Source organism: Pezoporus occidentalis, unplaced genomic scaffold (genome assembly GCF_034315485.1).
Source record: "Pezoporus occidentalis ecotype Australia unplaced genomic scaffold, CSIRO_AGI_Poc_V1 ctg52, whole genome shotgun sequence".
Lineage (NCBI taxonomy): Eukaryota > Metazoa > Chordata > Aves > Psittaciformes > Psittacidae > Pezoporus > Pezoporus occidentalis.
This window is the reverse complement of record NW_026915858.1, coordinates 3759467-3787007: the sequence shown is the minus strand read 5'-3', so window position 1 is coordinate 3787007 and position 27541 is coordinate 3759467. Positions and strand designations below refer to the sequence as shown.

The following is a 27541-nucleotide window of genomic DNA, read 5'->3' as shown; positions in this document are numbered from 1 at the left end:
CTGTGCCAGGCACCTGGCCCGGTTACAGGTACGCACACAGGGACAGGGAGCCCGTTGTGTGAAAACCCGGCCTTAGCAAACCTCTCTGGCCGCCGGCCAGCCTCCGCACATTGGGCAAGCGACTCTCCCTGGCCGCGGTTACATCAGTCACCACCACCTCCCTCAATGCCATGGCATGGGAAGCGGCTGCCAGGGGGAGAAAGAGAGGGAGAGAGAGAGAGAGGCAGTCTCTGGTTTTTGAAACCGGCAGTCCAAAACACATTACAACACCCTCGCCGGTTTCCAGTGGGTTTGCTCAGTTCCTCCCTTCCCGTGAAGACCACACAGGCTTCGCGAGGGCGTTCCGCCCTGCCGCAGAAAGGCGGTCTCTGGGGCCCGCCGCTCCTGGCGGCCGCTCTGCAGCAGCGTGATTCCCCCAGCTCCCTCCTCTCCCCTGCCTGCTCCAGCCCCTCGTGCCCTGCCGGACTCACACACCCTTGGCACAGAGGCTACTCAGGGCAGCCCTGCCGGGACATCAACACTGCTTTCCCAAGGCACCAGGTTGCCATGGCCCAGGCCGCAGGGACTGCCAGCCCAGGGGTGTGTGCTGGAGCACTGCTGCCAAATCCTGTTCTCAGCCACTGCCCCAGTGTAAATTTAGAGCGATTCCCCTGCGACAGTGACCGAGGATTTGTTCTGTGCGAAAGGGCAGAGCAGACCCTGGACAAGGGCTGGCATTTCAAAACAACCATCTTGGGCCTGGTGCAAGCACAATCACCTGAAAAAAGAGAGCAAAACTGGCAGACAAAAACACTGCTCCTGGCATGTGAGCACTTCCACACCGATCCAACACTTAAAAACACACTGAAGTGAGGATGCCCTTTCTTCAAACCCTCCACCAATTCACTTTCACTCTTGGCAACCTGCTGCCTCCTCACTCTTCAGCTCCTTCACCCTGACAGCACCAGAACCCTCCTACAGCAGTGTTTCAGTCCTCCACTGCCAGACCCTGCCAGCCTCTGTGCTGCCTCCCCTTGTTCCCTCCTCTGCTTCACCTCCTGCTTAAAGTCCTTCTGAGGAGGAGCTGAAATCTTTGCAATGACCATCCTGCACCATATCCCACCAGGGGCCTGACTACCCTACCAAAACCAGGGATAAATGCTTGCTGAAGTCCATGGGGAAGCCTGCACCCGGGAGGGCGATGGAGAGGGGCCTCATGCTGCAAATCTGCCCCTTATCCCTCCCTCTCCTGGGACAGGAGCCCATGCAGGTCTGCAAGCTGGCCAGATCAGGGTAGCTTTCCTCCAGTCAGACGCTCTGGAAGGATTATTTGGCTGCAACATATCATATGACTTTGTTCTTAGAGTTACATTTTAACTGAGAAAGTTTAACAAGTATGACTTATGGGCTTCTAAAATTGGCAGCAGAAAAATGAGCTCAGGAAGTCATGGAAAAAAACCACAAGCGAGGCCATTCCATGTTATGCACAATTTCTGGGCTCTTTTTCCAATCTTCTGGTTTTTTGGATGGTGGAAAATATTTTCCAGCTACACAGGCCTGGCCTCACTGAGTACGTATTTATGCCAAGTTTATAAAAAGCAGCTGCAGACAGGGTTGAATGAAAGGATTACACTTCTGTCTGTCTTCCAGAAGGTGCTTCAGTTCACACCCTGTCCCACAGAACGAGGCTCATTCCTCAAATCTCCATGAACTTATGCAAAGAGGGACAAAATTTTGAATGGCACAATACAAACATGTGAACGCGCATGTGAGTGGGTATGCATCTGTATACATCTAGCTAGCTGGCTAGCTAACAGCAGTTCCTAGCCACTGCTAATGCTGGCTTCTAGCACTTGAAGTTTACCACCATTCCTCCAACCTCTTCCCACCCTACAACCTGGTCCATCTTCCACTAACACAGCAAGGGGGAGAGGGCTTTCTAGCTCAAGACCCTAGTCTCAGTGTACCTCTGCTGCCTGCTTCATGTATACTTGCTCTCCGGCTTCTTCCACTGAAATTCAGGCTTCACCCACCTCACATATTCTCATGCTGCCAGGCTTTCAGGCAAGGAGGGACTGCTGTAAGTGTGCATCCTGACCTCTGCAGCACAGTGCCACTGAATTTCAACCAAGAACCTGGGCAGAAGAGGCTTAACCTTAATTTTCAGCCATGTCTTGCCATAGCCTTGGCCTAATACACGAGTCACAAGAGGAGAGTCATTTAGGAGTTCACTCTCCTAAATAGAATAGCTACAGGGAATGCAGGGAGAACACAAACTGAAAGTAAATGGATATAAAAAGGTAAGGTAGGTGGTAAGCTGCAGATCATACACTACAGATCTGTACCCTGCTGTTTTTGCAGTCGAGTATCTTAGAATAACAGTACTAAGAACGACAGTGTTACATCAGGAATATCGGTCAAGACAATATTTCCTGGCAATTGTTTGAGAAATGCTTTTCTCACAGCTAATTGCTCCCAAGAGGTTGTGTTTTCTCTGTTTTTAGAAGGAGAGTGACTAAGAAAGAGGGTTTTTAAACCTCTGCACTGTACTGTGGGACAAAGAACGGGGGGGGGGGAGAGGAAAAAAGAAAGAAAAGAAAAAGGCACAACAGCTGTAATGTTCTATGAAATGATTTTGTTCTGTTCTCTTGCCGGGGTGGTGGGTGCAATCATCACTTTGGCAGAGATAAATACAGAAAAAGCAAGAAAATTTACAGGAAAGAAAGGGGAGTCCCGGCTGCAGGAGTACCACATTGCCATCTAGTGGCACCGGCTTGGGAAGCCGAGCACATGCAGCTCTGCAGGCGCTCCATGCCTCCCCTCGCCGGGGACTGCCTCTGGGCAGCAGGTGTGATTCCTGAACATGGGACCCAGCCTCCTTTCAGTGCTTTAGAACCGAGCCTGACAACTGTCTATAAAAGGCAGGTATAGGAATGCAAGGGAAAAAATCCAGCAAAGGATGTTTAAGACAAACTTGGCTTTGCTGGGCAAAGCTGATGTTTACACTGGGGCCGGCAGATTTCCATCTTTCACTGCTGCTACACACAAAGCCACCAGAGCCTTGGCATGTTCTGCAGTTGTCATCTATGGCAAAATGAGAGACTGGCAAGAACAGCAAGGGCTACCTTGTCCCAAGGAGACAGGCCTCATTCTAGACCTGATGTCATGTTCCCAATCCTGTGGGACCAAATGCATCAGTACCTGTATGCCCAGCTGCTATCTTCAGTGCCATCTCTGAAAATTTTCACTCTGCTATGTGCCTCGGCGCTGAAACATTCCCTTTGTATTCCAGAAAGAATACAAATGTTAACCTTTCAACACTGAAAAAGCAAAAAGCCAAAATGCTAAGCCCCATAGATAGCAAAAGGCAGGCACTCCATCTTTGGAAGACACTCAGCAAAGGGCAATGAATGAGTTGTTTTGTATGAGCTTCACACAGGGAGTTAAAAAGAAGAAAAGAACTTTGGTGTATATGAATTCTGATGTTCATTGAAAAATATTAAAGTGGAAGGTCCTGACTGCAGCAGACATCTATTTAGCCCGGCAACAAAAAATGAACTTTGCCAGAAGAGAACCATCATTTTGGGAAGCAATGAAAGAAGTCTTGCATCAGGAATCCAAGACTGCCCACAAAACTCTGCCTCATGGCAAAGTACTTTCTGTTCTTCCACTTCCCACTGGAAATAAATTACTACCCTCACAGCTTATGAGCAATGAAAGGTGACCAGCAAAAGACTGCATTTGGCCCTGGTGTGAAGGACAGAATGACTAGCTCAGCATTAGTTCTGTGTCTTTGGTCTCTGAGTCCTGTGAAGCTTCACAGAAACACACCTGTACTGCATGTTCCCTAAACAGCCATGTCAACAAGGGTGATGTTCTTTGATATTAGCAAATATAATGTGGTCTTCCAAGAAGAAAGGAACTCACAGTTAAGTTCTGCAAAATGAAGGTAACCTATACTGCTCCAGTGAATCAGTCTTACAGCAGCATTTCTTCAAAAGCCCAGAGTGATGACCTCTGCAAATACTTCGGTGAACATTATGATGACCTACACATACTTTGAATTTACAAAATCCATGCTGCATCAATCAACAAAATGCTTGTGTTGTCAACCAAGGACCAAGCACACAACACCTGAAACATTACCAGGAGTTGGGGAGGCAGAATTTGAACAGTAAGATTAGAAAAAAAGGAAAGGCCATGAAGGGTCCCGTCTCACAGCTCCATTGCTGGTTCTGTCAGACTGCAATCTGCTTAATTTTTTCTTTAAAATGAGAGTGTAATTCCTGTTTCTACTGAAAATGTGCTGCCCAAGGTAGGAGACATCCACCTGTGAAAAGATCTACAGTCTAATGACAAATGTTATCAGGCCTGATGAAAAATGTTGAGGGCAACTCAGCAAACACTTTCTCCCAGCAAAAACTCCCAAACTGGGCAGAGTCTCACACCACCATCCTGAAAACTGAGTGATTGAAGAGATTTTCAGATCAAATCAAATGTCACCTCAACAAAAGTTGCAGCTACGTCACAAGTTACCACGCACTGGAGGGTCCCAGGTGATATTTCCACCCATTTGGAGCAGTTTTTCAAAACAGTAAGACTGGAAATTGTCTTCCAGCTTTAAACGTCATTCATGCTACAAAAATATCATCATTCAAGGCCAGGCTGGATGAGGTTCTGGGTAAGCCGATCTAATTGAAGATGCCCCTGCTCATTGCAGGGAGATTGGACCAGATGACCTTCGGAGGTTCCCTTCCAACCCTAACTATTCTATAATTCTATGAAGGGAGAGATTCTACATAAGAGCCAATTGTTTTCCCTGCTTCACATTTTATGACAAGAAGCATTGGGAGTGCACTGCCCCAATATCAATACCTTCCATCCCAGGATCTCTGTGCCCTTTAGAAAACAAATTTATCAGCACTTCCTTCCATAGTCACCCAGAGAAGCCAAGGTGCCCCCATGGTTAGCTCAAGCTCCCACTAAGAACCAGTCTGTTGGTCCTTGAGGGTGGCAGGATACACCGGTCTGATCATTCAACCTTCTGGGCATACAGCTACCACATAGGCAGCTGCTTCAGGTATATCGTCCTCTCCTTTGCACATACTGGCTCCAATACAGAAAAAGGAGGCTAGAGCCATCCTGTTCACAGGTAACATCTGCTTTAACCATGAGGACTTGCGAGAGTCAGCAGCAAGCTTTAGAAGACTGTACTGTTTTTAAGGATGGGTCAACCATCCAAAACTGGGCTACAACTTTCTCCCAGTGAAGTACCTCTCCAGTTTTCAACCATTTGATCAGGTTGTCATGTATTCACCAACATCTAGGTGAACACTGACTCACTGCATTTCTACACTGTTTGCCTTCTTTATGCCTGCTTAATACCTATGTCCCAGTTTTCCTACTTACGTGATGGCGTCACCAAATTTCAGGCACTAAGGTATAGGCTGATTACAAAGTTTTGACAGAACAGTCAGAGTTCCTTCTAAAGTTGCTATCAAACAGCAAGCCAGATTCCTGAAAGACTGCTTCTTACATTTACAACGCAGAAGCCACTTATGAACAGCAAGACTGCCAGCAGAATCATTAACCCAGTACTCAACAATTCATGTTATTTGATTCCAGCTTGGGGGGTGCTGTGCTTCAAATATTTTCAATTATAGAGAATGCCTTTAATACTTTTTTTATCTTTTAGTAGGTTTCATGATATAGAAGCAGGTCTACGGTTGGTGGAGGTCTGATTTTTCCTGATGGCAGCACTAACTAGCACTAATTAGACAGTCTAAAAAATAATATGATGTAGAAAAGGAGCAAGCTTCAGAGCTTCATACATAATTCAGATAAACAAAACACCCACCCAGTAACTACCAAAACAATCATACTATCCTAAACCTTACCTTCTCCCTTCCTGTGTCCCAATGTCCTGCTCTTGATTGCTTAGGTTGCCATGAGGAAAGGACCATGCAGGGTAAATTACAGGATCAGGACCGCAGGCTGTGAGCTTGCAGAAGCAGAAGCTTCATCTGGACAGATTCTTCAGAGTGCCACACACATCTCTGCTGACACAGAAGTAATAATAATAATTTCATGCTAAGAATTCTGCCAGTGCAAACGGCCAGTAGATAACATCCCTACAGAGAAGTAATAAAGGACCCTTAGTTCTGTCAGGCAACTTCTAACATAAGCCAAGAGGCCTCATGTTAAAGCTAAAAACTTCAGATGGAGACATAAAAGCAAATTAAATGTAAATCAAACAGCAACCCCCTCATGGTTATGCAAATTCAGCTGAGTGTCATTATAGCAAACACCCGAACTAGAAGAACTCAATAAACATGGAGGCTGCAACCTGGGGTCAGATGGGGCTTCTCCCATTCTATATATAAATATAGTCAAAAACTCCCACCTCCTTAATTCTAGGAACTGTCAATCTTCACTGCAGTAACTTAGAGGATCAAGATGTTACATTATACCAGGTCAATGTGTGGTAAAAGCAAATTTCCATCAAAACCACACTGTTCCCATCAATAATGAGATACTGCTGTGAATTGATTAGGCATGTACTATCAATTAAAAACACCAGTTTCTCAAAGAACATGCTTGCTCAAGAATCCCTTTTCTCCATTTCTCCATTTAATTAGTCATTGCATTGTAATTAACAAATTCATGCAATCATTGTCATTTTAATCATCAAAGCTGAATGTACATTCCTTCTAATTAAATAATATTAAATACAACAAAAGATGCTAACCAGGTTGTTTCAGAGCTCCAGGAAATACTCTTTTACATACATGCCAAAACAGGCAAAGATTGGTTTGTTACAGCAGATTTCTGTATCTTCCAGGCTATCTTACAATTAACATATCCAGACTGACCTAAGAAAGGAGAAGCACAGTTTGCAGAGACAATATAGTTTAATTAACAGCTCTTTCTCCAGATTCTTGCCATGTTTTAAGCACACCTTGAAGAATTCCTTACTAACAAGTTGAATGTTTGGAAAAATGCTGAATGACAGCTACAAGGGCTGAAAACTTCCATTTACTTGTGTGGCACAAACATACACTGCAAAGACAGTCCAGGAAGCAAAGAAAAATCACTTCACTTCTGAGGTGCAGGAGCAGCTAAGGTTTAGTTTCAGTACAAATAGCTGCCTCAAGCCACGACAGAGACCCCAGCAGCAAACTTCATGACAGCTACAGGAGTGTAACAGGGCGAGTAGGTTTTGCCACCTTCAGCTGAAATTCAATCAGCAGCAAAACTGCACCCTGCCACAAACCTATAACATCTTAATGTGGCCCCCCCATTTCTTTTGTTTCGGTTAGGCCTCCTCACAGGGGCCATCACAGCCAACTCCAGGCAGAGTCTCTTCCACCCTTACTGCAGTGAACAGGTGTTCTCCTTTACTTCAGCTAGCAAAGCTCATCCAAGAAAATCACAGCTAGGAAAGGGAAAACTCTTCTCTTGCATGCCTGGGAACAAGATTTAGTTGCATCTTGTGGCAGAGTTTAGCTTGTACAATGCTTATATATCTACCTGGTTTGTGTTGAGGGATGGAGAGAAAGAAAAGGGAAGTCCTTCCAATCATGTCATCGCTACAAACCAAACAGAATTTTAGAAGCCAAAATTAGGTATCAGTAGAAACATGTGCCACTGCTGCCCCACCGATCCTGTCTTATACACTGTACCAAATTCGTCTGGACAAAATGCTGCACTGCATCACCTCACCAGACAGGAAGATTCTAAAAATGAGGATTTTGCAGGATGAGCTTGCACAGAAGGTGTGTGCACAACTGCCCTCTGCTGTTTAGATTAAGACCTGCTCAAATAAATGATAGCATGGCCAAATCAGTTTTCAGTTGCAAGGGTCCAAGTTATGAAGAGGCAGAACTTTCTGACTTCAGCTGTTATCAGCCTCCATGCACACTTATCAATTTCATACATGAAAGCTATTCAAAACTGTCTTGCAGCATGGACCACCCAGGCAAACTTGCAGGCTGTAGCAACACTGCTAATTGCAACAACACTGTTCAGCAACTCTCACACAGGGGGTGAGCAGCAGCAGACATCCTCTCACCCCAAAGACAAGTCAAGAACATCCTCAGGGTGTAAGGGAAATTATGGTAATTGTGAGCAAGGGCTGCAGGGAGACACACATCTGTCAACCCATTAAATCAAGGCCTGACCTTTCACAAAACAGGAACTGGGACTTCATGTCTGGAGGCAAAAGCTTATAGCACAGAGCCTTTAGGAGTTCACGATTACTATGTTATAGCAGCAGCTGGAAAACAGGCTAGTGACCTTACTGAAAAATGTTTAGTAAATATTCTGTAAAACTAGCACTTGTAAGCCTCTACTGCAGGGAAAGAAGTGAGAACCTGGAGTTTCTTTCAAGAACATGTGGAAACCACTGTACTTTGAAAAAGCTGCCCACCATCTAGTGCCAGGATGCTGGACAGCTGGGCACAGAAACAGCACAGAGGGGCCAGCTGTTTCTATGGCTTCACTCACACATTCATACATGGGATGGGGCAAATTCTGCCCTCCGAGAACAGCATCAGACGTCCACATCTTCTTTGAGAAGCTCTGTTTTGGTACAAATGCAGAAAATAAGCACTATTACCCACACCAGAAGCTGTTTCCACAGTGCCTCTGACGAAAGCTAGCCCAGTACTTGTGAATTAACCACAAGTTTCAGCTCTTTGTAACAGGCCTTTGGTCACTGTACAAAGACAACTATAAACTATACTGGTCAGTGAAAGCACACACTAAAAACAAAACCAGGACTTGGGTACAACAGAAGCCTTGAAGAAAATCTTTTTTTTCCACATCAGCCCTTTTCATATCCATATGTTTTAAAAGGCAGAAGCATGGCTGTATGGTACAACATGCCTTTGAAACACTCACTAAAAGCACTTAGTGACCACTTCAAAGACTCCCTTGAAGTTTAACTCATGTTAATTTTAACACAACGGTCATGTAGGGCCACTGTTCAGCCTAAGGGACTTTAAACACACCGTCAACAGATGTACAAATGAAACTTAAGAAAGATTCTTCTGGGTGCATGAATAGCTGGAGCTTTGCTTTGATGATGGCTGGCTGGCCTCCTACACAGCAGGGCTGGGAGTTCTCCATTTTTCAAGTTAAGGGCAACAATAACAATCCACCACCCCGCAGGGTAAGGAAATTAGTGCCAGATGATTCGGTGTGATCACTCTGGTTTTGGATTCGATTCCATTATCGACAAAACTTAATGGCGAGACATCAAAGGTAGTCCTGCATGACCATGAAACTACTTGAGGTTCTCCTATAAAAGCTGCCCGAGAAGCTTATAACTGATGCTAGGAGACTTCCCAACATAAAACTAACAGACCTCTAATTTCCCGTATGAGAAATCCTCTTAGTGCTGGAATCAAGTGCCTTGCCCTTGGAGCACCACGTAAGGGAAGATCACACCTTCTGGGAAAAAGATTAGTAGTTTTACCTGCAGTAAACTAAGACTACAGAGCCCAGCAGCAGCAAACCCACAACTAGAATGGCTCACTTCTGCCTTTTTTTGATTTGCACAGGTGAAAACACCGCACTATGTACAGCTAACACAATGGCACTACTGCGACTGAAGCAATACATCCATCACTACACTTCCGATGACCTGCACTTTGCTGATGCCTGAAACCAGTTCTAAATTACAGCCTCCTCCATCCATGGGCTGTGCATGCTAGCTACACACCAGCGTCAGCCTGCCATTGCTGGAGCAACAGCCAGTTCTCATTCCAGACAATATCCTCAAGTCTTCAGTTTGTTGGTTATCAGCTTCACCAGGAGATTTGGGGAGAAAAAAAGAAACTACCTTAAGCCTTGTTAAAAGGATTCAAAAGGATTCAACATCCCCACCCTATTAGCCAAGGCACTGAAAACAGGTACCAGAGTTCACTTTAGCATACAAAGCAGGTACTTCTGAGTAATAAAATATGAGAACATACTTGTACTTAAGACTACATTTAAACTATGCTATCTAAAATTTTGTCTGCATCTAACTTTTCAGGATCAAGAAAACCAAAAGGGGTTAAAGCAATGTGTATCTATGATGTTTGTTAAAGCAATGATCATCTGTACACATAAACAGACTACCACCAAGTCTTCCATCAGAATCAGAATTGGCACCCGGCTTTGCTAAATCGTAATTTTGTTCAGGAGAGCTTTCTGTAAACTAAACTGACTTCAAGTTGTTGACATTATACCAAAGAGCATAGAAAACTGTTCAGGTTTGAAGGAAGGGTGCCACCTGCCTTACACTGTTTGGGTTTGTTTTTTGAGGCAGGGTGGAAGACTTGGATTTACTTTAAGAAACATTAAAAGCTGAACCAAAAAGATACTATACTGAAGCAACCACCACCAGCAAGGACAACAAGTAAATATGCCAACAGTTCTGTCAGCATAACCTATGAATCCTTACTTTTTGCTTGTAAGGGTTAGAAAGGAAAACTCCAGAAAGCCTCACTGTACTCATTAAAAACAGTGGACCCTTCTGCAGTTTCCCAGTTTTTCTTATGTTTTCTAGGTACAGAATAACTTTGTCCCTCTAAAACAAATTAAAATGGAAAGAGCACACCAGCCGTTGTCACCTGAAGATCATGGCTACTGAGCTTCACCTTATGCTACCTGAACAATTTCCGCACAACAGAAAGACTGAACTACAGCCAGCTGTTCACAGAATTTATGTTTGTACCAGCCATTAACTTCAGGTTTTTTTGCATTACAGGAAGATTTGACAGCACCTCAAATCTTGGGAAATTGTGTTTTCAAGGAATTAACGGGGAAATATCTCTCCCATGGCAAACTGTCTAAGCAGACTGATTCAGTAAGAGTGATTTCTACTCCCAAACTCGGGTACTTGATTGCTAAGCGACCACTAAGTACCCACTTAACCTCTCAAAAGATCTGTGCAAGGCTATTTCTGAAACACTGAGACCTAAGGTTTGGAAAAACCTGACTTTGAGGAAACTTACACCAGGCTTCAGAGTGACAGATGGGAATGTTGGCTAAAGTGCTCTCTGAGTATCTGGCTTCTACTTGGACTATGCCACCTAGTACCTTGTATTGGCATCATCAGCACAAACTATCAGCCGCTCTGAAAGATAGACACCTTAAATCACTTTCATTTTCTCCTTAAGTTAAAACAAGCCATGTTTTAACAAACACCAAAAATACAAAGCAGTGTTTTTCATTGTTTCTTCTGACAAACGAGTGGTGAGAGCACAAAACCAGAGAACAGTGGAAGCCAATCTGGTTTCACATTTAGAACACCCTGTCCATGGAAAACTTGCTTCCAGAAGTATGGTTCTGTTTTTCACTTGAGCCTGTACATTACTTGCCTCCTTTCCACTGGCAAAGGAAAACCTACCTACGTTCAAGTTTATGGTATCATACCATACCAAAATTTCACAACATCTTTCTATATCTACTAGCTTTAGCTAGTTTAGCCTAGGGATATCTTCATCTCACCTTATCAGTGCAATTTTGTTTCTTAAGACAAATGCCAAATACTGTTAACAACCATTTTCTATGGTCTTGAAGACTAGAGACTGAAATGTTAACTGCCTATCTTGCAAAAAGGTTTCAAGCTTTCAAAAAAGCCCAGCTTTTGTGCTCTTACAATCTGCCCCAGATTCTATTCCGAATAGCTTTATTTCAGACACCCGCATTAACAAAGCTTTCATGTTTGCCAAATACAGTTTTGACTTGCATCACTTTAGATGTTATTGTTACTGACAAATGGATTTGTCATTCCTTCTGCAGCCAGCCAGCTATTCTCATTCTGATTTGCGTTTCTTTCTAAGGTGATCGGTTACTGTTTAAATGATCACACATCTATTTCCTCACAAAATGACACAAGGTTTTAAACTTGCTTAAAAGCATTGGAAGACCAGCCGTAACATTAAAAATAAATTTTAATGTTAAGTCATTTTTAGATCATTTGCTCTGACACCCAGATGTTCTGAAATTTAAAGTAGTACCATAGGGACACACAAATGCAGATAAATCTTTATTGCCATAACCTTGTTTTTTCAAAAATGAGCATTGGGTTTTTAATAGGTCGTAGGTTTATGTCTTTATATGTACAACATTACAACTGCATATTTTAATAATAATGAAGTCAGTGATACTTTTGATAACTCAACACAGTGTATTTATAAAATGAATTCTTATCAAAATACACTTTTCACTGGGATAATAAATAAAATCCTGCGAAACCCACCTACACAAAGTTAATTTTAACTCTGGTAGAACCCGATGTGGTACACAGTCCATTAACTACTATGTTTGCCCCTTTATGCCCCTAGTGATGCTCATCTTCTGGGGTAAGAAAACATTTTTTCCCCTGGTGTGGTGTGACCTCATTCAACATCATCTTCAGCCAAGCACTGTGCATTTACAATTCTCTGTAAGAAGGAGAAAAACTCATTCACAATTACATAAAATTGACAGTAGGCAACTGATTATCAAGCAATGTAATTTTACACTGAACTTTAAGCAGTGTAATTACTGAGCAAACCAATTAATGTTAAAAATGGTAACCTACTTGACATAAGTGTTTAAAGTCAGTTCTGCAGAAATTACGTACTGTGCAATGCCTACCAAAGTTGAAGTCAAATAATATCCTATCAGCCTCCAGTGATGACCTCTGTGTGGTTTTTGTCACTGTCCTCTAAGGAAATATTTTTCATCACTGTTTCCCTGGACCTTTACATCTCATGTACCTGACACTTTTCAGTGTTTTTACTAACTATATGAACCTTGAACCAAAATGTAACCAGCCCTGGGATGTAAAGAGAGCTGACTGATGCACAGCACTGAGTTTCTGCTTTATGTGAGGTAACAGCATTAGGCAGTACCCTTGTGTTTCCAGGAACATAAAACAAATTTTTATTTTACAACAGACTCGCCTGCTGGCGTATCACCAACATTAACATTTCCTGCAGAGTACTCAAGCTAAAAAGGGAGGGAATTTCATAACAGGGAAACCCGCAAGCTTCCAAACCTGTCATGCTCTGGTGCTAGCTAACATTTTGTGTTTACAGCTGGCCCAGAAGCAACATGCTACCAAAAGCAACAGACTAATTCTAATGGATTTTTATAGCACTACAGGCACTTGTAGGTATATCATTTTTAAAAATAAAGCTCAAGACCCAGTGCAAGAAAGTTACTGCTTTTCTGAGCCCCCGACCTGTATGTGAGAAACAGTGGATCCACTTACAGTACCACAGCTGCAGTCAGGTGTCTGTCTCTATTAAAAAAAGAGCTTAGCATAGCTACGCATGAGAGGAGTTTTGTATTTCTGTTTTACCTTGTTTGCTACTAATGCTACATGGTGTTTTTCATGTACACTTTTTAATATTTCAGGTGAAAAAAAGCTTCTTTTAATCTAACTGAACATATGCAAAAAACAATACTCAAGACTGACGTAGTGTATGAGAGAAGTAGGTCAATTCTTTTCAAACCAAGCCAACAGGGAACACTTCACATACCTGGCTTATTGTAGGGAGCTTAGTTAGAAGCATTTGAAACACTGGAGGTGGTAGAGTCTGCTGTAGAACCTGTAGTAGCTGCTGCGGCTGTCCACACACAGCAATGGCATTGGTCAAGTGATCAACACCTTTCTCATATTCACCTGTAGAACAAATCATGTTTTGAAATAAACCTTCTTCCACCCTGTATTTACATAAAACATCCATCAACAGTAGGTTAAACTCCTGAGACTCAATCTACACTTTTCTTTCCTCCACCCTTGCTGGATCTTCTGAACGCAGAAGGTTAGAAAAAAAGTGAACATTTTCCTAGGTGAATTTGACTTCCCAGAAGATCTTAGTATATAAAAATCATCTTCTAGAAAAGGTAAAGAAAAATTACTTTACAACTTACCCCTCAAAAAAAGATATGCTATTACCTTGCGCTAGTAGTTCCTCCCCAAGCTGAATCTCCTCAAGGAAAAACTTCTGAACTGCTTCAGCATCTTTCAAATCAGGCAGCTGTAACACACAGAGTAAAGCTGAAGTTGTTTTTTAACTGATGTTTAAGGGACAAACTAACAAACTTTCATTCTCAACTGAAATCAAACACACAACCATATTGTACACTGAAACTAGGAAAAACCTCATAAATTAGAAGTGTCACCACAAACTTAAATGTACAGAGAATGTCTCTGAAAATCAGACTTGGATCTCACGTCATCGCATCACAAATATGTAAAGAAACAGCGCCTGAAATACTCCTACTCAGTTTATTAAGTTCACAATTTTGTAGCAAATATAAACTCTAAGATGTGTTATGTCTATCACAACTATATTTCTTACAACTGGTTAAGACAAGTCTATCTTTTATTCCGGGATCCATCAGCAACAAGGAAAGAGAAGTCAATTATAGGAAAATGCTATCAAGTTCAGTAATAGGTATATGACATCATGATCTTTAAGTTTGCAAAGTCCTTGTAAATACTAAAGAGGAAAACACCATTAAATCACACAGGAAATGTTGCACTGTCTGGCCTCTATCTAATACAAAAAAGGAACAACCATTTATGAGCATTAAGGAAACCAAAGACCGGGCACTTGCAGAAGTGTTTCTAATGCTGGAATCGAAATAGACCTTTAAACAATTCTTACAAATACTACAAATTAAAGATGTTTCAAAATAGCACTGCATTATTGAACACAGTATTACCTTGGAAAGCCCTGCTTTCTCTTTGGCAAGCTTCTGCTTCTTCCTTCCTGTAAGAAGGAAAACATCTTACATTTTTAATTTGCAATTAAAAAAAGCCTTCAGGTTACAGCTTGAAACTGTGAACAAATCAAAGTTATTTTCAGAATAAGAAACTGATAATACATTCCAAATATTGAAGATTGAACACAAGACTGCAACCCACTCTCTGCAACAGAATATCATTTAGAGGTCTAATGAGGGCTGGCAGTAGAAAAACAACTCAAAATGGCAATTTTCCTCCTGCTGGCTATGGTAAACACCAACCGTGCAGGGCCTCATGCACTAGAGGCATGAAGACGGGAAGAGAATTTGAGGAACACAAGACTTCTCCACATGGTTTCTAACAATGATAAAACACAGAAACACTGCCTACAAGGTAAGGCTACCTAATTTTCATAGCAGGTCACAGTACGTAAATGTACCTTCCCAGCTGCTTTACAGCAAAGCCTTGGGAACTAAACAAGGGGCAGTATGTCATCAACCCACAGCAAGAGCAATACTAAAGTCTACATTTCTGAGCTCTGAGGAAAGCAAACATTTACAGATTTAACTGCTCAACCTGAAGGCATAACACTGGTCTGCAACACAAAACTGTACCACTCCAGCAAAACTAGTGTAATTAAAGTTATATATAGCTTGCTTTTAATGAACTTGGGTAGGTAGAAAGATATTTTATAGTAGCAACTATTCTTACAAGAAAGAATAATTACAGTCATACTGATTTACTGAGAATAATGATTTTTGTAACTCATCAGTTCATCACCTGAAACAGTTATACCAATATTACTTTTAAAATATAACCTATGGTTAAACAACAATTTTACAAGCTAGAAATAGTTCAAAATATGATTTAGCATAATTTGAACTATTTGACTATAATTGAACTATTTAACTAACTGAACCATTTAATCATTAAGTATCTGCTATTGTCCACATGATGCAGACATTCAAGAATACCATTTCCCAGTAGTGATAATGTAACATGAGAAATCTATGGACAAGATCAAGTGTTCTTCATATACAGGGATTTCACATTCTAACTACATGGATCACCCTTTTACCTTCTACAATACCTTAGTAACTCTTCACACCTGAATTTCTACAACTTACTGACCTGTGTCTATAATTTTATAATTAATATACAGAAAAATGTGTCATACAGAACTGTAGTGTTCTGTAATTTTACCATTATGGTTGGTTTCAATATTAAAGAATATATATTTCTTGAAAGTTCATGCCTTCAATTAGCTCACTCTGAGTTTTCTGAAGCATTAATTTGCCCAAAACTTTAAACTGCGCTACCAGGCAAACCACCTTCGCTCATACATAAAATCTTAAAGAAAAAAAAAAAGTAGCATGTGAAATGTTTCACAATCAAAACAAGCCACACCGCAACTGTAGCACATTCAGTGAAAACATCAATGAAAAGTAAAAAGAGCAACATAATGTTTGTACATCCTCTTCAGGAGGAAACTGTTTTCTTGGTGAGACTATGACATCTTCTAAAATATCACAAGAGATATCACTCACCAGGTTAAGTAATCAGAGATATAAAGTAACCATAACTAGCTGTAAGTACCGGAAACTACTTTAGTTAGTAAGTTACTAACTGCAAGTAAAGTAACCAGCAGAGATATGCTGGTAACTGTACTTATTTAATAAAAGCTTTTAACCACTGATCTCATATGACATCATATACTTTAACCTGAAAATAGTAATGTGAAGAATTGCCAAGATTTTAAAACTGAACACTGACCTACAGACTTCCAAGTCTGATTACTGTGCAATTTAACTTCCTTTTCTTAATATGTTTTCACAGGTATCTCTAAAAGTCCACTAGTTAATACAATCACAAAAAAAAAACTAACCAACCAACCAAAAAAAAAACACCACCACCCCAAAAAATCCCAAACAGCTCTAAAAGCTATTTAGGAATTCTTCCCCTATGAGTGGGTAGCACTGCTAATGTAACTTGTGTAAGCAAGAAGCAATAGCTTCAGGGATAAAACTAAATCCACCAGAAAAAAAACAACCTCAAACGCCATATATTTTTGGTTTTTGCTTTCCCTCAAGGACCTCCAAGAAAAACCTCCCTCTTTTCTAAAGACATTACCACATTTAGGAAAGGGGAAGAGCAATCCTTCATAGAAGAAATCCTAGTTAACGGCAAAAAGCATGTGCACCCATCCAAACCAGAAAGCTAAACTTCAGCTCTCAAACTGCACAACATGCAGGTCCTTCAGGCACAGCTCTTGTTGATGCAGAGTGAGTTTCCAAACATTATAACCTGTCATGCTGGCACAGGTTGTGAAAATCCCTGAGTTGCCCCAGCAGCTTCACAGCCAGTCCCGCAAAGGAGAGAAATGACCAGAAAGCCATTTGCATCTTCTGCTCCCATCTGTAAAGTCTGCCCACAGCTCTCCCTGCACTCACCTGTCCAGGTGGAAGGTGCTCTGAAGCAAAGTTCTGCATGGTAAGAAGTTGTGGCTGTCTTTATACAGCTGTTTTTTTGTCCCTGCCCATGGCAGGGGGGTTGCAGCTAGATGATCTTAAGGCCCTTTCCAACCCTAACTATTCTATGATTCTATAACAGTTCTGGTTCATAAATTCCAGAACACGACTAGTAAACACAACTAAAAGCTTATCATTGTAAAATACAGCTGTGGAAGCAGCTCCAGATGTTTATAGCTTTGTTATTTTTTTGGTCCTAAGATTAAATATGGACATGCTCCCCAAACTGGCAACACCAAACCCTAAGAAAAACAAAAAAGGGTTAATGAGATTAAGACATCTGGAAAACTGGAGTCCAGATCTTTCAGTCTCCCAGGATTTTTTTTATTATTATTTTTTTTTAATCCTGAAACCTTAACACTTCACTTTTATGATGAGCCTTTGCAACATGAACTTTGATCCTAACACAACCCTAACAGAGGCACAATGTAACTGGGATGGCAAAAAAAAAAAAAAAAAAATCCTGGTTCTTCATTTGTCAGCAGGCACTTGACCAAATACGCCAGGCAATACACTGACATGTTGGCTCATGTCCTCCCCAAATTTTGGTGACACTGCACCACAGAGACTGAAAAATAATCTTATCCTAAGAAGATCAGTGGAACAGATCTGCTATAAAGGTGGTTTCTGTATGTTTTTAGTCAAACACCCCTTACTATTACCCAAGAAATGGTGTATCTTCATCTAAAGAACTGCAACTGGCTGCTGCTCTGGACCGTTTTTTGTCAAATACTTTGCAGCCCCAGCCTTGCTATCCAACAATAAAAGCACTGTAATGATCAGGTAGCTGGCATCACCACAGAAGCATCCACACTAAAGAATCAGCTACAGTACTAAAAATAAACCCAAATTCCTTAATATTATCTAAAGCTTGAAAACTAAAAGCAGCCCAGTGAATCACGTCCAAGGATCACAAGTCATACAGTGATGTCCTCCTAATGGCAACAGCCTTTACCTATCAAACCACAATGGATATTTTCCACTTTAAAGAAAATGTTAGCTCATAATCAGAGCAAGTCTTAAGGTTTATTCAGAACATTACTGGATAGAGCTCAGGTAATGAAAACCATGGGATGCAAAAATAACTTGCAGTGCTTCTGCAAAAATCTTACATCATGCAGTATTTCCTCTACTTTGTATTTAACATCGTATAAAGAAGATTATACTGCCAAAAATTGTGTTTGCTTCTGCAAGACAAGCATGTACCAGTTTAGTATACCTAAAACTTCACAATGAGTTGTGTGAAGGCACACAAGTATATGTCTAACATTCTACGTAAATGAGCAAGGGCCTTCAGCTGAAGTATTTGAAAGACATAATTTGCTGTGGAAGAGCTGACAGAAAGCCAAATTAATACTCTGTGAAGCATCAGTGCTGGTCATGCAACAAATTAAAGCCGTTAAGTTATGTTCAAGCATCATGAGGCAAATAGCAATTTTTAACCCATCTAGTTACTGACTCTTCCATTCACAAAACTACTGATCACGTTGTGTTTACTTGATGGGAAAGTTTACTTTAATGGTAACTTCTTATCTTTAGATTAGTTATCAAAAGGAATACTATACATATTCCCATGACAGAAACAACCCAGCACATAAATCACAGAATATTCTGGGTTGGAAGGGACCTTGAAAGGTCATGTAATCCAACAATATTTTTCATGATTCATTCAAGCACCTTAGATGAATTAGAGCACCTTGAGTACTCAGGCTTACTCTTGCACTTAATACCTTCACTATTTATTAAAAGAGCTAGATAAATGTTGAAGATGTGAAATAATGAAGAGCCACGGGAAAAGCGCTCTACATTTTGGATTAATCAACAGTTTTCTCTGGCATTCATTCTTACCCTGGAAGCTAATAACAGAGCTGCCAGGAGGGTTAAGAATGCAACAGATAAAATACCTGTGGGCAGCTCCTGGCTCCTGCCTTACCGCAGCACAACTCCACTGTAAGAGATCACATCCTTTCATAAACATCACCATATAAATGCAGTGGCCATAATGGTATGGCTGAGAGCGTGGGATGGCAATGATTAAAAAGAAAATAAGGGGGATAGGAACTATTTCCAAGCCAAGGCTGTGATGCAGAAACCCCGATTACCCAATAACTACACAAAGTGCAATAAAAACCGCCCCAGCAAGGAGGCTCCAGCCGAATTCACCAACAGCGTTTATGGCAGCTCGCGTATACATCACTCTTTGTAACAGTGCCGCACGTCAGTACACGTCTGACTTTTATCAAAAGCGCGTTTGTTCTTCTTCCCCGTTTTACTTCCCGGGGCAGTCCTCAGTCTCTTTGGCTTGCCGCTCTTCCTGAGCGGCGTGGCCGTCTCCCCGACAAACGAATCGTCAGGGCTCTGCTTGGTCCCTGCGGCGGTACCAGCGCCGCCCTTCGGAGCACGAGGCTGGCCATGAGTTTTCCGTGGCACTTTGCCTTTGTTTCCGCAGCGCTGCACCCGGACCTTTCTTCCCATCAGATCCATCCCGTTGAGCCTCAGAGCCAGATGCACAGCATCCGTATCCTACAGGGACAGACGTTCGCTTTGAAAGCTCCTTCCACACGAACAGCTGCCTGCCTCTAATTTTCGGAAGCAGGTTTTCTACAATAAGGAGCGCCCAAGCTGCTCTGTTTACTGAATGACACAGCAGCTCTGCTTAGAAACACCAGCTTCCCCAGGTAGCCCACACACTTGAGGCATAGATACTTGAAAGTGGGCTGTGGAATAGCTTATGTGAGGTTGTAAAGGAAGAGAAATTAAGGAGAAACTGCAGAAAAAAATGTATCAAGCTGAAGGTGAAGAATGGGATTGATTGAAAAATGGGATTGTAAATAAATAACTTCAAGGACGTTAGGCTTTGTTAGCAACTATAGAGATAAGGAAATGGCTAAGATAAGCACTGCACAAGAACTGGCCAGAACCAGCCTGGTGGTTACTGACATGACAACGATCCTAAAACGAAGTGATGTAGAGGAAGATGATGAAGAAATAACCACCAGGGGTCCCAAAGCCCACTACCACATTTTAGTGCACATGCGGGAGGAATTCTAGAAGCATGACGTAATATATAAGTAACTCAATGAATATGTATGTAATCTAATGAATATGTATGTTTAAGGAAATATAATCACAGCCTGGTTGATGCTTGGAAGAGACACGCTAGGAGGAGCTATCCCCCGTGCCTCGGAGGACTGCAATAAAGAATACCTTCTTGTCAACTTAAACTTTGTTGGCTAGTTCCTGGACATTTCTCCGAATCAAAGGAAATAAACTAAGGAAGGCGAGGCTGGGAGACTGACATGAGAAAGAAAGCTGTACTGGACCCAAAATAGAGAGCCATGGAGCAAAAAGGCTTCAGGAAAGAATTGCACTCATACTCGCACACGTAAGAAATGGGAGAACACAGCAGTTATAACAAGAGAACTTATTTGTCCCTCCTTTAAGTCCTTCCCTTAAAGTTCATTTCCTTCACCCCAAAGTTTTACAACTTTTCTTTGTACACAACCTAAACCAGTTTGTTTTGTCTCTGCTTCCACAGAACCGGTCTTCCAAGCTGCTTTTAACAACCATACTACCACCACCACCATTTAATGTCACATACAAATAAAAAGTAAACGCCATAAAGGCAATCCCTGAATTCAGATGGTGAAGAACACCCAGTTCACACGTACCTCGAAGAGGACATAGCCAAAGCCCTTCCCCAGGCCGGTGCTTCTGTCCCTCACGATCCGCACTGCCACGACACCTCCACACACAGAGAAGTGCTCTCGCACAGCATCGTCGCTGATGTCTGCAGGCAAGCACAACAAAACAGATGCCTCTTCCATCAGGCACGCAGCCTTAGGAGCCTGGGCCAAACCCAAGTGTTTCGTGTTTACCAGTTTAGGTACACAAGCATTATATATTTATATGTATAGGTACACAAACATCAGTGGCTCAGAAACATTCCAGCAAGTTAAGAGGGCAGACTTTACAAAGTGCTATTTACTTCGAAAGTTAAAGATTTTCTAGCTTTGAAGAGTAGAACATAAACCACAAAGAAGAACAAAGGCAAAGACCAACATAGTATTTTCAAATAATTTCATTTATGGTTTGACTATACTGGACATTTAGACTGGTGCAGCTCTTTCTGATGCCAGAAATCTCTTTCTAGCAGATAATGAGCTTGCGCCAGCAGTTCCTGAAGTCTAATGCTCACTGACAGCGCTGTGAATTTTAGCTGAATGGGGGAGAAGGAAGAACATCTACAGTTTCCAACTACAGTTGCTGTATGATTATTCTGATAAGGGCCAGATGCATGAGGCTTTCTCAGTCTTGTGCCTACATGAACAGACAAGCATGACATACCAATACAAAACCACAGGTTGTTCTCTTTTCTGTGTAGGTATGCTTCATACTGTGGTAGATCCCTTTACATAAATGTAACCTTGTCTCTGCTATAGGGAGGGGCTGAATGTAGGAGTACAAGTTTAATCACAGCCATGGGAGGGCTGAGAAAGGTTCAAGCTGCTGACTTCCCTACCACTGCAAATGTCCTAACTGTTTTCTGTGCAGGATGTCCAGAGGAATATGCAGACCTGACGCAAACTCTACACATCAGGCATTAGTAACATCACCGCAGATTTTTTACCTATCTCATTTTCAGACAGGTCCAGTTTAAGGCTGAAGTCTAAAGCCTATTTGTTTTAGCATTACTGTCAGCAGTACATGACTGGCTCTGAAACAGGCCATGGGCATGGGGCATGCCTTCACACCTTCAGCCTTCACACATCCACACCACCCCCAAGTAAGATGCTCATTCCAAGCACCCTGACTCCATGAATACACTCCTGTGAATCATACCCGATGGCAATACCATATACTCTCCAGTCTGCTCAGCAGCAGCTGAACATTGGTCAAGCACGGACCTCAACTATATAGTAAGCCCCTTCACACAGCTAACAACCGGTTGCCTATAGCTGCCTGGACAGAGGCATTCAGCCTGTGGCTCACAGACAGCATCACAATGAGAAGCCACCTTTGTGTATCACTTGGAAGTAGTCCACAAACAGGTACCAGTACACATTTAACAGTTAGGAAGCTATGGCCTATGCAGTTTAGTCATACTTATCTTAAAAACATCCAGCACCAACAAGAGCTAAAGGTACCTGCAGTTCTAGCTACAATCAAGAAAACAATTAATGTGCAGAACTTGCCAGTAACTTATGGACCCTTTAGGTATTTCAGTTAAAAAATAAAACTGCTATTTAAAAAATTAATTCCAGCAAAAGGTATTTAGCTACCTAAACATGCTACCCAAAATATCAACAAATAACCCCCCACAATGTCAACATATTCTATGCATGTTAAGTAACGATGCATAACAATCCATTTCAGACTTACCATATGAGAGATTTCCCACAAATACAGATCGCTTATTGTCATGCTAAAAAAAAAATCCAAGATACAAGACAGTGAGCTATTTGTTACAGCAACAAAAACAACCAGAAAAGGGGTTTCTAGTCATACATCTTCCTTACCGAACTGCTTTTTGATGCAATGTCAACTCTGATGTGAAATCCACTAGCAATTTCTGTTCCATTTCTGTTGAAGCCAAAAGCAAAAGGTTTTTTAAATTAATTGTCACTTCATTTGCAGTATCATTGTACAGCATTATTCTAAAAGCAAATTTACATTTAAGCTTGAAAAAACATTTTATTCTGATTCAAGCAGAACCTCTTCAACAGGGAATGAGGAACAAAACTGAGACTTACTCCTTCAGAGCCTTAATGGCATCGCATTCTTCTTTAAATACAATGTAAGCATTAACAAACTTCGCATTAGGGTGCACCTTACGCCTGGAACATGAAAAAGACACGTATTGTTTAAATAATTCTGATGGTGTGCAGTGCATAAGCACTTCTTGTTAAACATATTTATGCCACCTCTTGTGTGCACAGAAACAACTCTCTTTCTCTTAAATGTATGATGGAGTCCCACTGTGCATGACATACAGCCTGCACGAGCATCCTGTCCAAGCTTCCTCAGTTCATAACTATATCCAAAGGAATTAAGGATTTTGCATCTTCCTCCTTCCTAAAATATAAGGAATGCAGCCTAAGATAATGAATTACTGGTGCACCAGGCACGGAATTCTTTTTCACTTGTGAAGAAAACTTACATACACACAAAGATAATTATAAAAGTCAAAGAAACACAAAATGAAAAAGTAAGCATAGCTAAATATGTAACAACCAACACTTAAAAATTTTTTTTGCCTTGAAAAATAAAGCAGGATATTCACAAGAGGAACTTACTTTATTGCTGCTAACTTTTTGGATAAAGTATCTTCTGCTGGAACCTTTAAGATAAAAAGAGCTTTAGTTAAGCAGGCCTAGTGTAAATTTATCTCAAATAAGACAAGGAATTCAAACAGGTACCATTCCCCCCCAAGCAATGCAGCCAGTACTGTGAGCAGATGATGGAAGCAGCTCATCCTAGAGATGATCTAGAAACATCTCAGAACTAGACAGCTTGCTTTGACTTCATCAGAGTTCCAAGACTGTTATCTTCAACTGTGTTACAGAATACACTGATTTGCAATCACTGTGTCTCTCCTACTATGGTTTAAAAAACAGGTAAATGAGCAATAATAAAGACATCCTTCCTCCAGACAGAATACCACTCTGATGCATTTTACCATCAACTGTTAAATGTGAGGAAAGCAAAGATGCATCTGTGGTGTTTTTGTGGTATAATCCCCAAGGATTCTTCTAATGGCAAAAAATACACCTCCAAACCCGCTTCTGAACTACTGAAGACACAGCCTTAGGAATATGACCCTTTAATACAAAAAAGTAATTCTTATTATACAATATTCTTATGTTATACAACATAAGTGAAAATAACGTACCAAAGAGCGGAATCGGATGGATTTTATTTGTCCATACTCTTTAAAACGAGATTTCAGAACCTAAACAGAAGATATTACAAATATTCAATACATTTTTGCATCCTAGTCATAAGAATTATTGTTGAATATTTACTACCAAGATTGGTTTTAACATGATATTAATTTTACTTATATAAAGTCCATTAAAGGGCTACTAAAAAAAGACAAGTAATTTCTAACTGTTTCTTGTGGCAGCTTCTTATTTTACAGATTGCCAAAACTGATTTTGTACCCCTTGCTATGGAGGAAAGCATAAAGGCAAACAGATTTCATGCAACAATCTGAAGTATTAGTTGCAACCAAAACTAGAATCAGACTTTGTAATTATAGTTCTCATTTATTAAGTAATTTTTTACTGAAAAAGAAACTAAACAATTCTACTAAAGAGCAACTGCTCTTTCTGCCACTGTAAAAAGCCTAACTACACTAAACAAAAGGGATCACCTCTAATGGTTTTAGATAACAAGCATTATTTCCTGCTTTCCCAAAAAAGAATTTTAGACACAAATACATGTGACCTCTCAGCTGGAAGCCTCCCCTCTAACCAAGGGATGGGGTAATTCTTTTCATCCCTTTAGTCACCAGAAAGCACTCACATACCTGAGTAGTACAGTTGACAGGCAAGTTCCCAACAAAGACGGTTCTTCTGTTTACCAATTCATCAACCACCTTTTTTTCCCTTTGTTGTTTTACAGTAGTGCCTGTATCTGATTTAACAACACTTTTGGTGATGGCAGAAGATGACTTTTTTTTTTGCCTGGTTTTATTTTGTAACAGTTTTTGCTTCTCCTCTCCATCTGCCTGCTCCAAAGCGCTCTCCCTTATCAAAAAAAGACAAGCTAAATAAGTGGTAGGAAAAAAACATAGTTTTTGAGGTCAAAGAATTGAAGCCTCAAAAATAAATATTTTAACTTACATTTTAAATTATTATGTTCAACATAAAATATCACCATTGTATTGCTTGTTATGTATTAAACAAACATATCTGACCATCCCATAACACGGAAAACTATTTGCTGACTCCAGGACATTGTATCTGATATTTAGTAGAGTAACAAAAAAAAATTAATTCATAATTATTTGATAACCTTTAAAATGGAAGGGAAAAAATCTCCAACATCTTTGCACATCAGAACTTGAGAGATTTAATTCTTCCTGGCATCTAGGACACTCAGAGCAATCCATCCTCTGGGATCCATTCATGCACTAACATTATCTCTATCTATCCAAACTTGCCATAACAGCAGGAACAACAAGCAGATCTGAAGAATCCTCTGGAAAGCTACTGACAGCAAAACAGCGAACAAGCTTCAGAGGCATGAAAGATGCAATAGCACACAGCGCCAGGGAGAGGACAATGTGTTAGCCTCCAGCTACAATCACACAAACTTCACTGTCCAGAGACCAGTTTCCTGCTTGCACCAACAGTGTCTTGTTTGAACCCCAGGTATTTAAGAGAACAGATGGTGTTAATACAGTTATTCAGCATCATGGTAGTGGGCAAGGACCATAAGGACAACTAACTGTTTGGTGCTGTGTGTTGTTGTCTGGTACCTTGCTCGTGCTGAAACTGCCTCTCCTTCTTTGGCAGCTGGATAAAGTCAGCTACAACTACGAAGTATCACCCTGTGCCAGAGAGACCTGGTCTAAATCTACAACCTCAAGGCCTGTTCTCTCTCTAACCAGGGATCTGCATTTCATGGACATAGAACTTCAAGAAGTTGTATTTGCTGCCTCCTGGGGCAAACTGCAGAAAATTTTCACAATCTTCTTAACCACAAGGTTCAAGATAAAGAGTAAAATAGAGCTTTACTGCTTCACTGAATTCATAATCTTATGAATAATCCAGATGCTGGGGTTTTTTTAAATCTTACTATGGGGATATCATCTACTCACCTGTTTGCCAATTTTTTATCTGCTTTTGAAAGTTCCTTTTTTTTGGCTTTCTTTGCTTTTACAGGAGGTTCTTCTATGACAGGCAAGCTCTGGTCTTCTGATGCTTTCTCCACTTCTGCTTTCTCCACTTCCTCTGCATGCTTTCTTTTCTTTTCTTTCTTTAAAAAAACACCCACAAACCAAGTTGAAAAAAGCAATCCCAGAAACACCTACAATTGGTTTATATATTGTAATTTACTTGGAGCACCACTACCCAACGCCAACAACTGCAAGAAGTGGTGCACCCAACACCCAGACCTGCCTGCTCACTGGGGCGCTCGCCCCACGGCTCTTCCAGGCTGAGAGCGGGTACAGCACATCCCAGTAAGCAACCATCAGCCTTGCACGCTAACCATTTACTTCTCAGTTCCAAAAAGGAAGCACTTTTGGCTGTCCATGCTCCTTGGGCAGCTGCCTGCCTTCCCACCACCATTATTCAGCCCCTCTGGGCACAAGCTACAAGAGAGGCATTGAGGCGCTGGAGCGGGTCCAGAGAAGGGCAACTGAGCTGGTGAAGGGTCTGGAGCACAAGTCTGAGAAGGAACGGCTGAGAGAACCAGGGGTGTTTAGTCTGCAGAAGAGAAGACTCAGGGAAGACCTTATCACTCTCTACAACTACCTGAAAAGAGGTTGCACTGAAGAGGGGGTCGGTCTCTTCTACGAAGTAACATGTGACTGGACAAGAGGTAACGGCCTCAAGCTGCACCAGGGGAGGTTTAGCTTATACATGATGAAAACTTTCTTTACCTACAGGGTGACCAGGCATTGGAACAGGCTGCGCAGGGCAGTGGTGGAATCACCGTCCCCGGAAGCGCTCAGAAACCATGTATATGAGACCCTCAGTGACATGGCTTAGTGGTGGCCTTGGCAGTGCTGGGGTAATGGTTCGGCTTAGTGATCTTAAAGGTCTTTTCCAACCTAGTTGATTCTGCGATTCCACGAACGCGCAAGCAGGAGGGAACCGCGGGGCAGAGCGGCACTCACCACAGACACCAGCACCGGCGGGGCGGCGGCGGCGCTGAAGAGCCCCGAGAGCGGCGCGGCGGGGGCCGCCGCCGGCCAGAGGCTGTCAGCTACTTGCCCCACCACGTACTGCTGCTGCTGGTACTGCTGCTCCTCCTGCTCCTCCGGGCCGGCCCGCACCGCCACCACCCTCCGCCGCCCCTTCATGGCTTCCCGCGGCGTGAGGGAAGACACGCTAGGGTCGCGTCACTTCCGGCGCGCGCCCAACGCGCGCCTTTGCCCGTGAGGGAAGCGGGGTGCCACCGCGGGTACAAGGTAACCTTGCTTTGGCAGTGCCTCGGGCAGCGCCCTTTGTGTGTGAACATACCTTAATGGTGGCCATCTGGCCTCATCCAGGGTAGAGTTTAAAAAACCAAACCAAAACCCAACACAACAACCCCCGGACCGGCCCTTAAAGCCTGCGCAAGA

General features: G+C 41.9%; 2 protein-coding genes, 2 long non-coding RNA genes and 1 other non-coding gene across 5 annotated transcripts; 2 read left to right on the top strand and 3 right to left on the bottom strand.

The window, feature by feature from the left end:
- Window positions 1-712: 712 nt before the first annotated feature.
- Window positions 713-10990, top strand: LOC134173443 (uncharacterized). The gene is made up of 2 exons (XR_009968253.1): window positions 713-805; window positions 9543-10990. It is a non-coding gene; the product is annotated as an uncharacterized LOC134173443 (long non-coding RNA).
- Window positions 10991-12006: 1016 nt separating this feature from the next.
- On the bottom strand, window positions 12007-15211 carry TOMM20 (translocase of outer mitochondrial membrane 20). The gene is made up of 5 exons (XM_062637439.1): window positions 15156-15211; window positions 14695-14755; window positions 13922-14003; window positions 13503-13645; window positions 12007-12416 (listed from the first exon to the last, which is right to left on the bottom strand). The coding sequence occupies exons 1-5, from the start codon at window positions 15209-15211 to the stop codon at window positions 12372-12374; spliced, it is 387 nt and encodes a 128-aa protein (XP_062493423.1). The 3' UTR covers window positions 12007-12371.
- A 3790-nt stretch (window positions 15212-19001) lies between these two features.
- Window positions 19002-19136, bottom strand: LOC134173445 (small nucleolar RNA SNORA14). Its single transcript, XR_009968254.1, has one exon. It is a non-coding gene; the product is annotated as a small nucleolar RNA SNORA14 (small nucleolar RNA).
- Window positions 19137-19402: 266 nt separating this feature from the next.
- On the bottom strand, window positions 19403-27280 carry RBM34 (RNA binding motif protein 34). Its single transcript, XM_062637425.1, has 10 exons — window positions 27095-27280; window positions 26072-26229; window positions 24776-24995; window positions 24137-24196; window positions 23541-23584; window positions 22998-23081; window positions 22764-22827; window positions 22627-22669; window positions 20916-21034; window positions 19403-19767 (listed from the first exon to the last, which is right to left on the bottom strand). The coding sequence occupies exons 1-10, from the start codon at window positions 27278-27280 to the stop codon at window positions 19438-19440; spliced, it is 1308 nt and encodes a 435-aa protein (XP_062493409.1). The 3' UTR covers window positions 19403-19437.
- Window positions 19682-22502, top strand: LOC134173435 (uncharacterized). Its single transcript, XR_009968248.1, has 2 exons — window positions 19682-20558; window positions 20603-22502. It is a non-coding gene; the product is annotated as an uncharacterized LOC134173435 (long non-coding RNA).
- Window positions 27281-27541: the final 261 nt, after the last annotated feature.

Excerpts from the sequence above, each read along its gene's own strand:
- RBM34 (XM_062637425.1), bottom strand. The coding sequence starts at position 27,280 with ATGAAGGGGCGGCGGAGGGTGGTGGCGGTGCGGGCCGGCCCGGAGGAG. Across the intron at positions 24,197-24,775 it reads CTGTCAACTGTACTACTCAG|GTTCTGAAATCTCGTTTTAA; the intron begins GTATGTGAGTGC and ends TCTTCTGTTTAG. Across the intron at positions 23,585-24,136 it reads CCATCCGATTCCGCTCTTTG|GTTCCAGCAGAAGATACTTT; the intron begins GTACGTTATTTT and ends TTTATCTTAAAG.
- TOMM20 (XM_062637439.1), bottom strand. The coding sequence starts at position 15,211 with ATGACATACTGCCCCTTGTTTAGTTCCCAAGGCTTTGCTGTAAAGCAG. Across the intron at positions 14,756-15,155 it reads GCTGTAAAGCAGCTGGGAAG|TTTCCTTCTTACAGGAAGGA; the intron begins GTACATTTACGT and ends AATGTAAGATGT. Across the intron at positions 13,646-13,921 it reads GGAGGAACTACTAGCGCAAG|GTGAATATGAGAAAGGTGTT; the intron begins GTAATAGCATAT and ends TTTGTTCTACAG.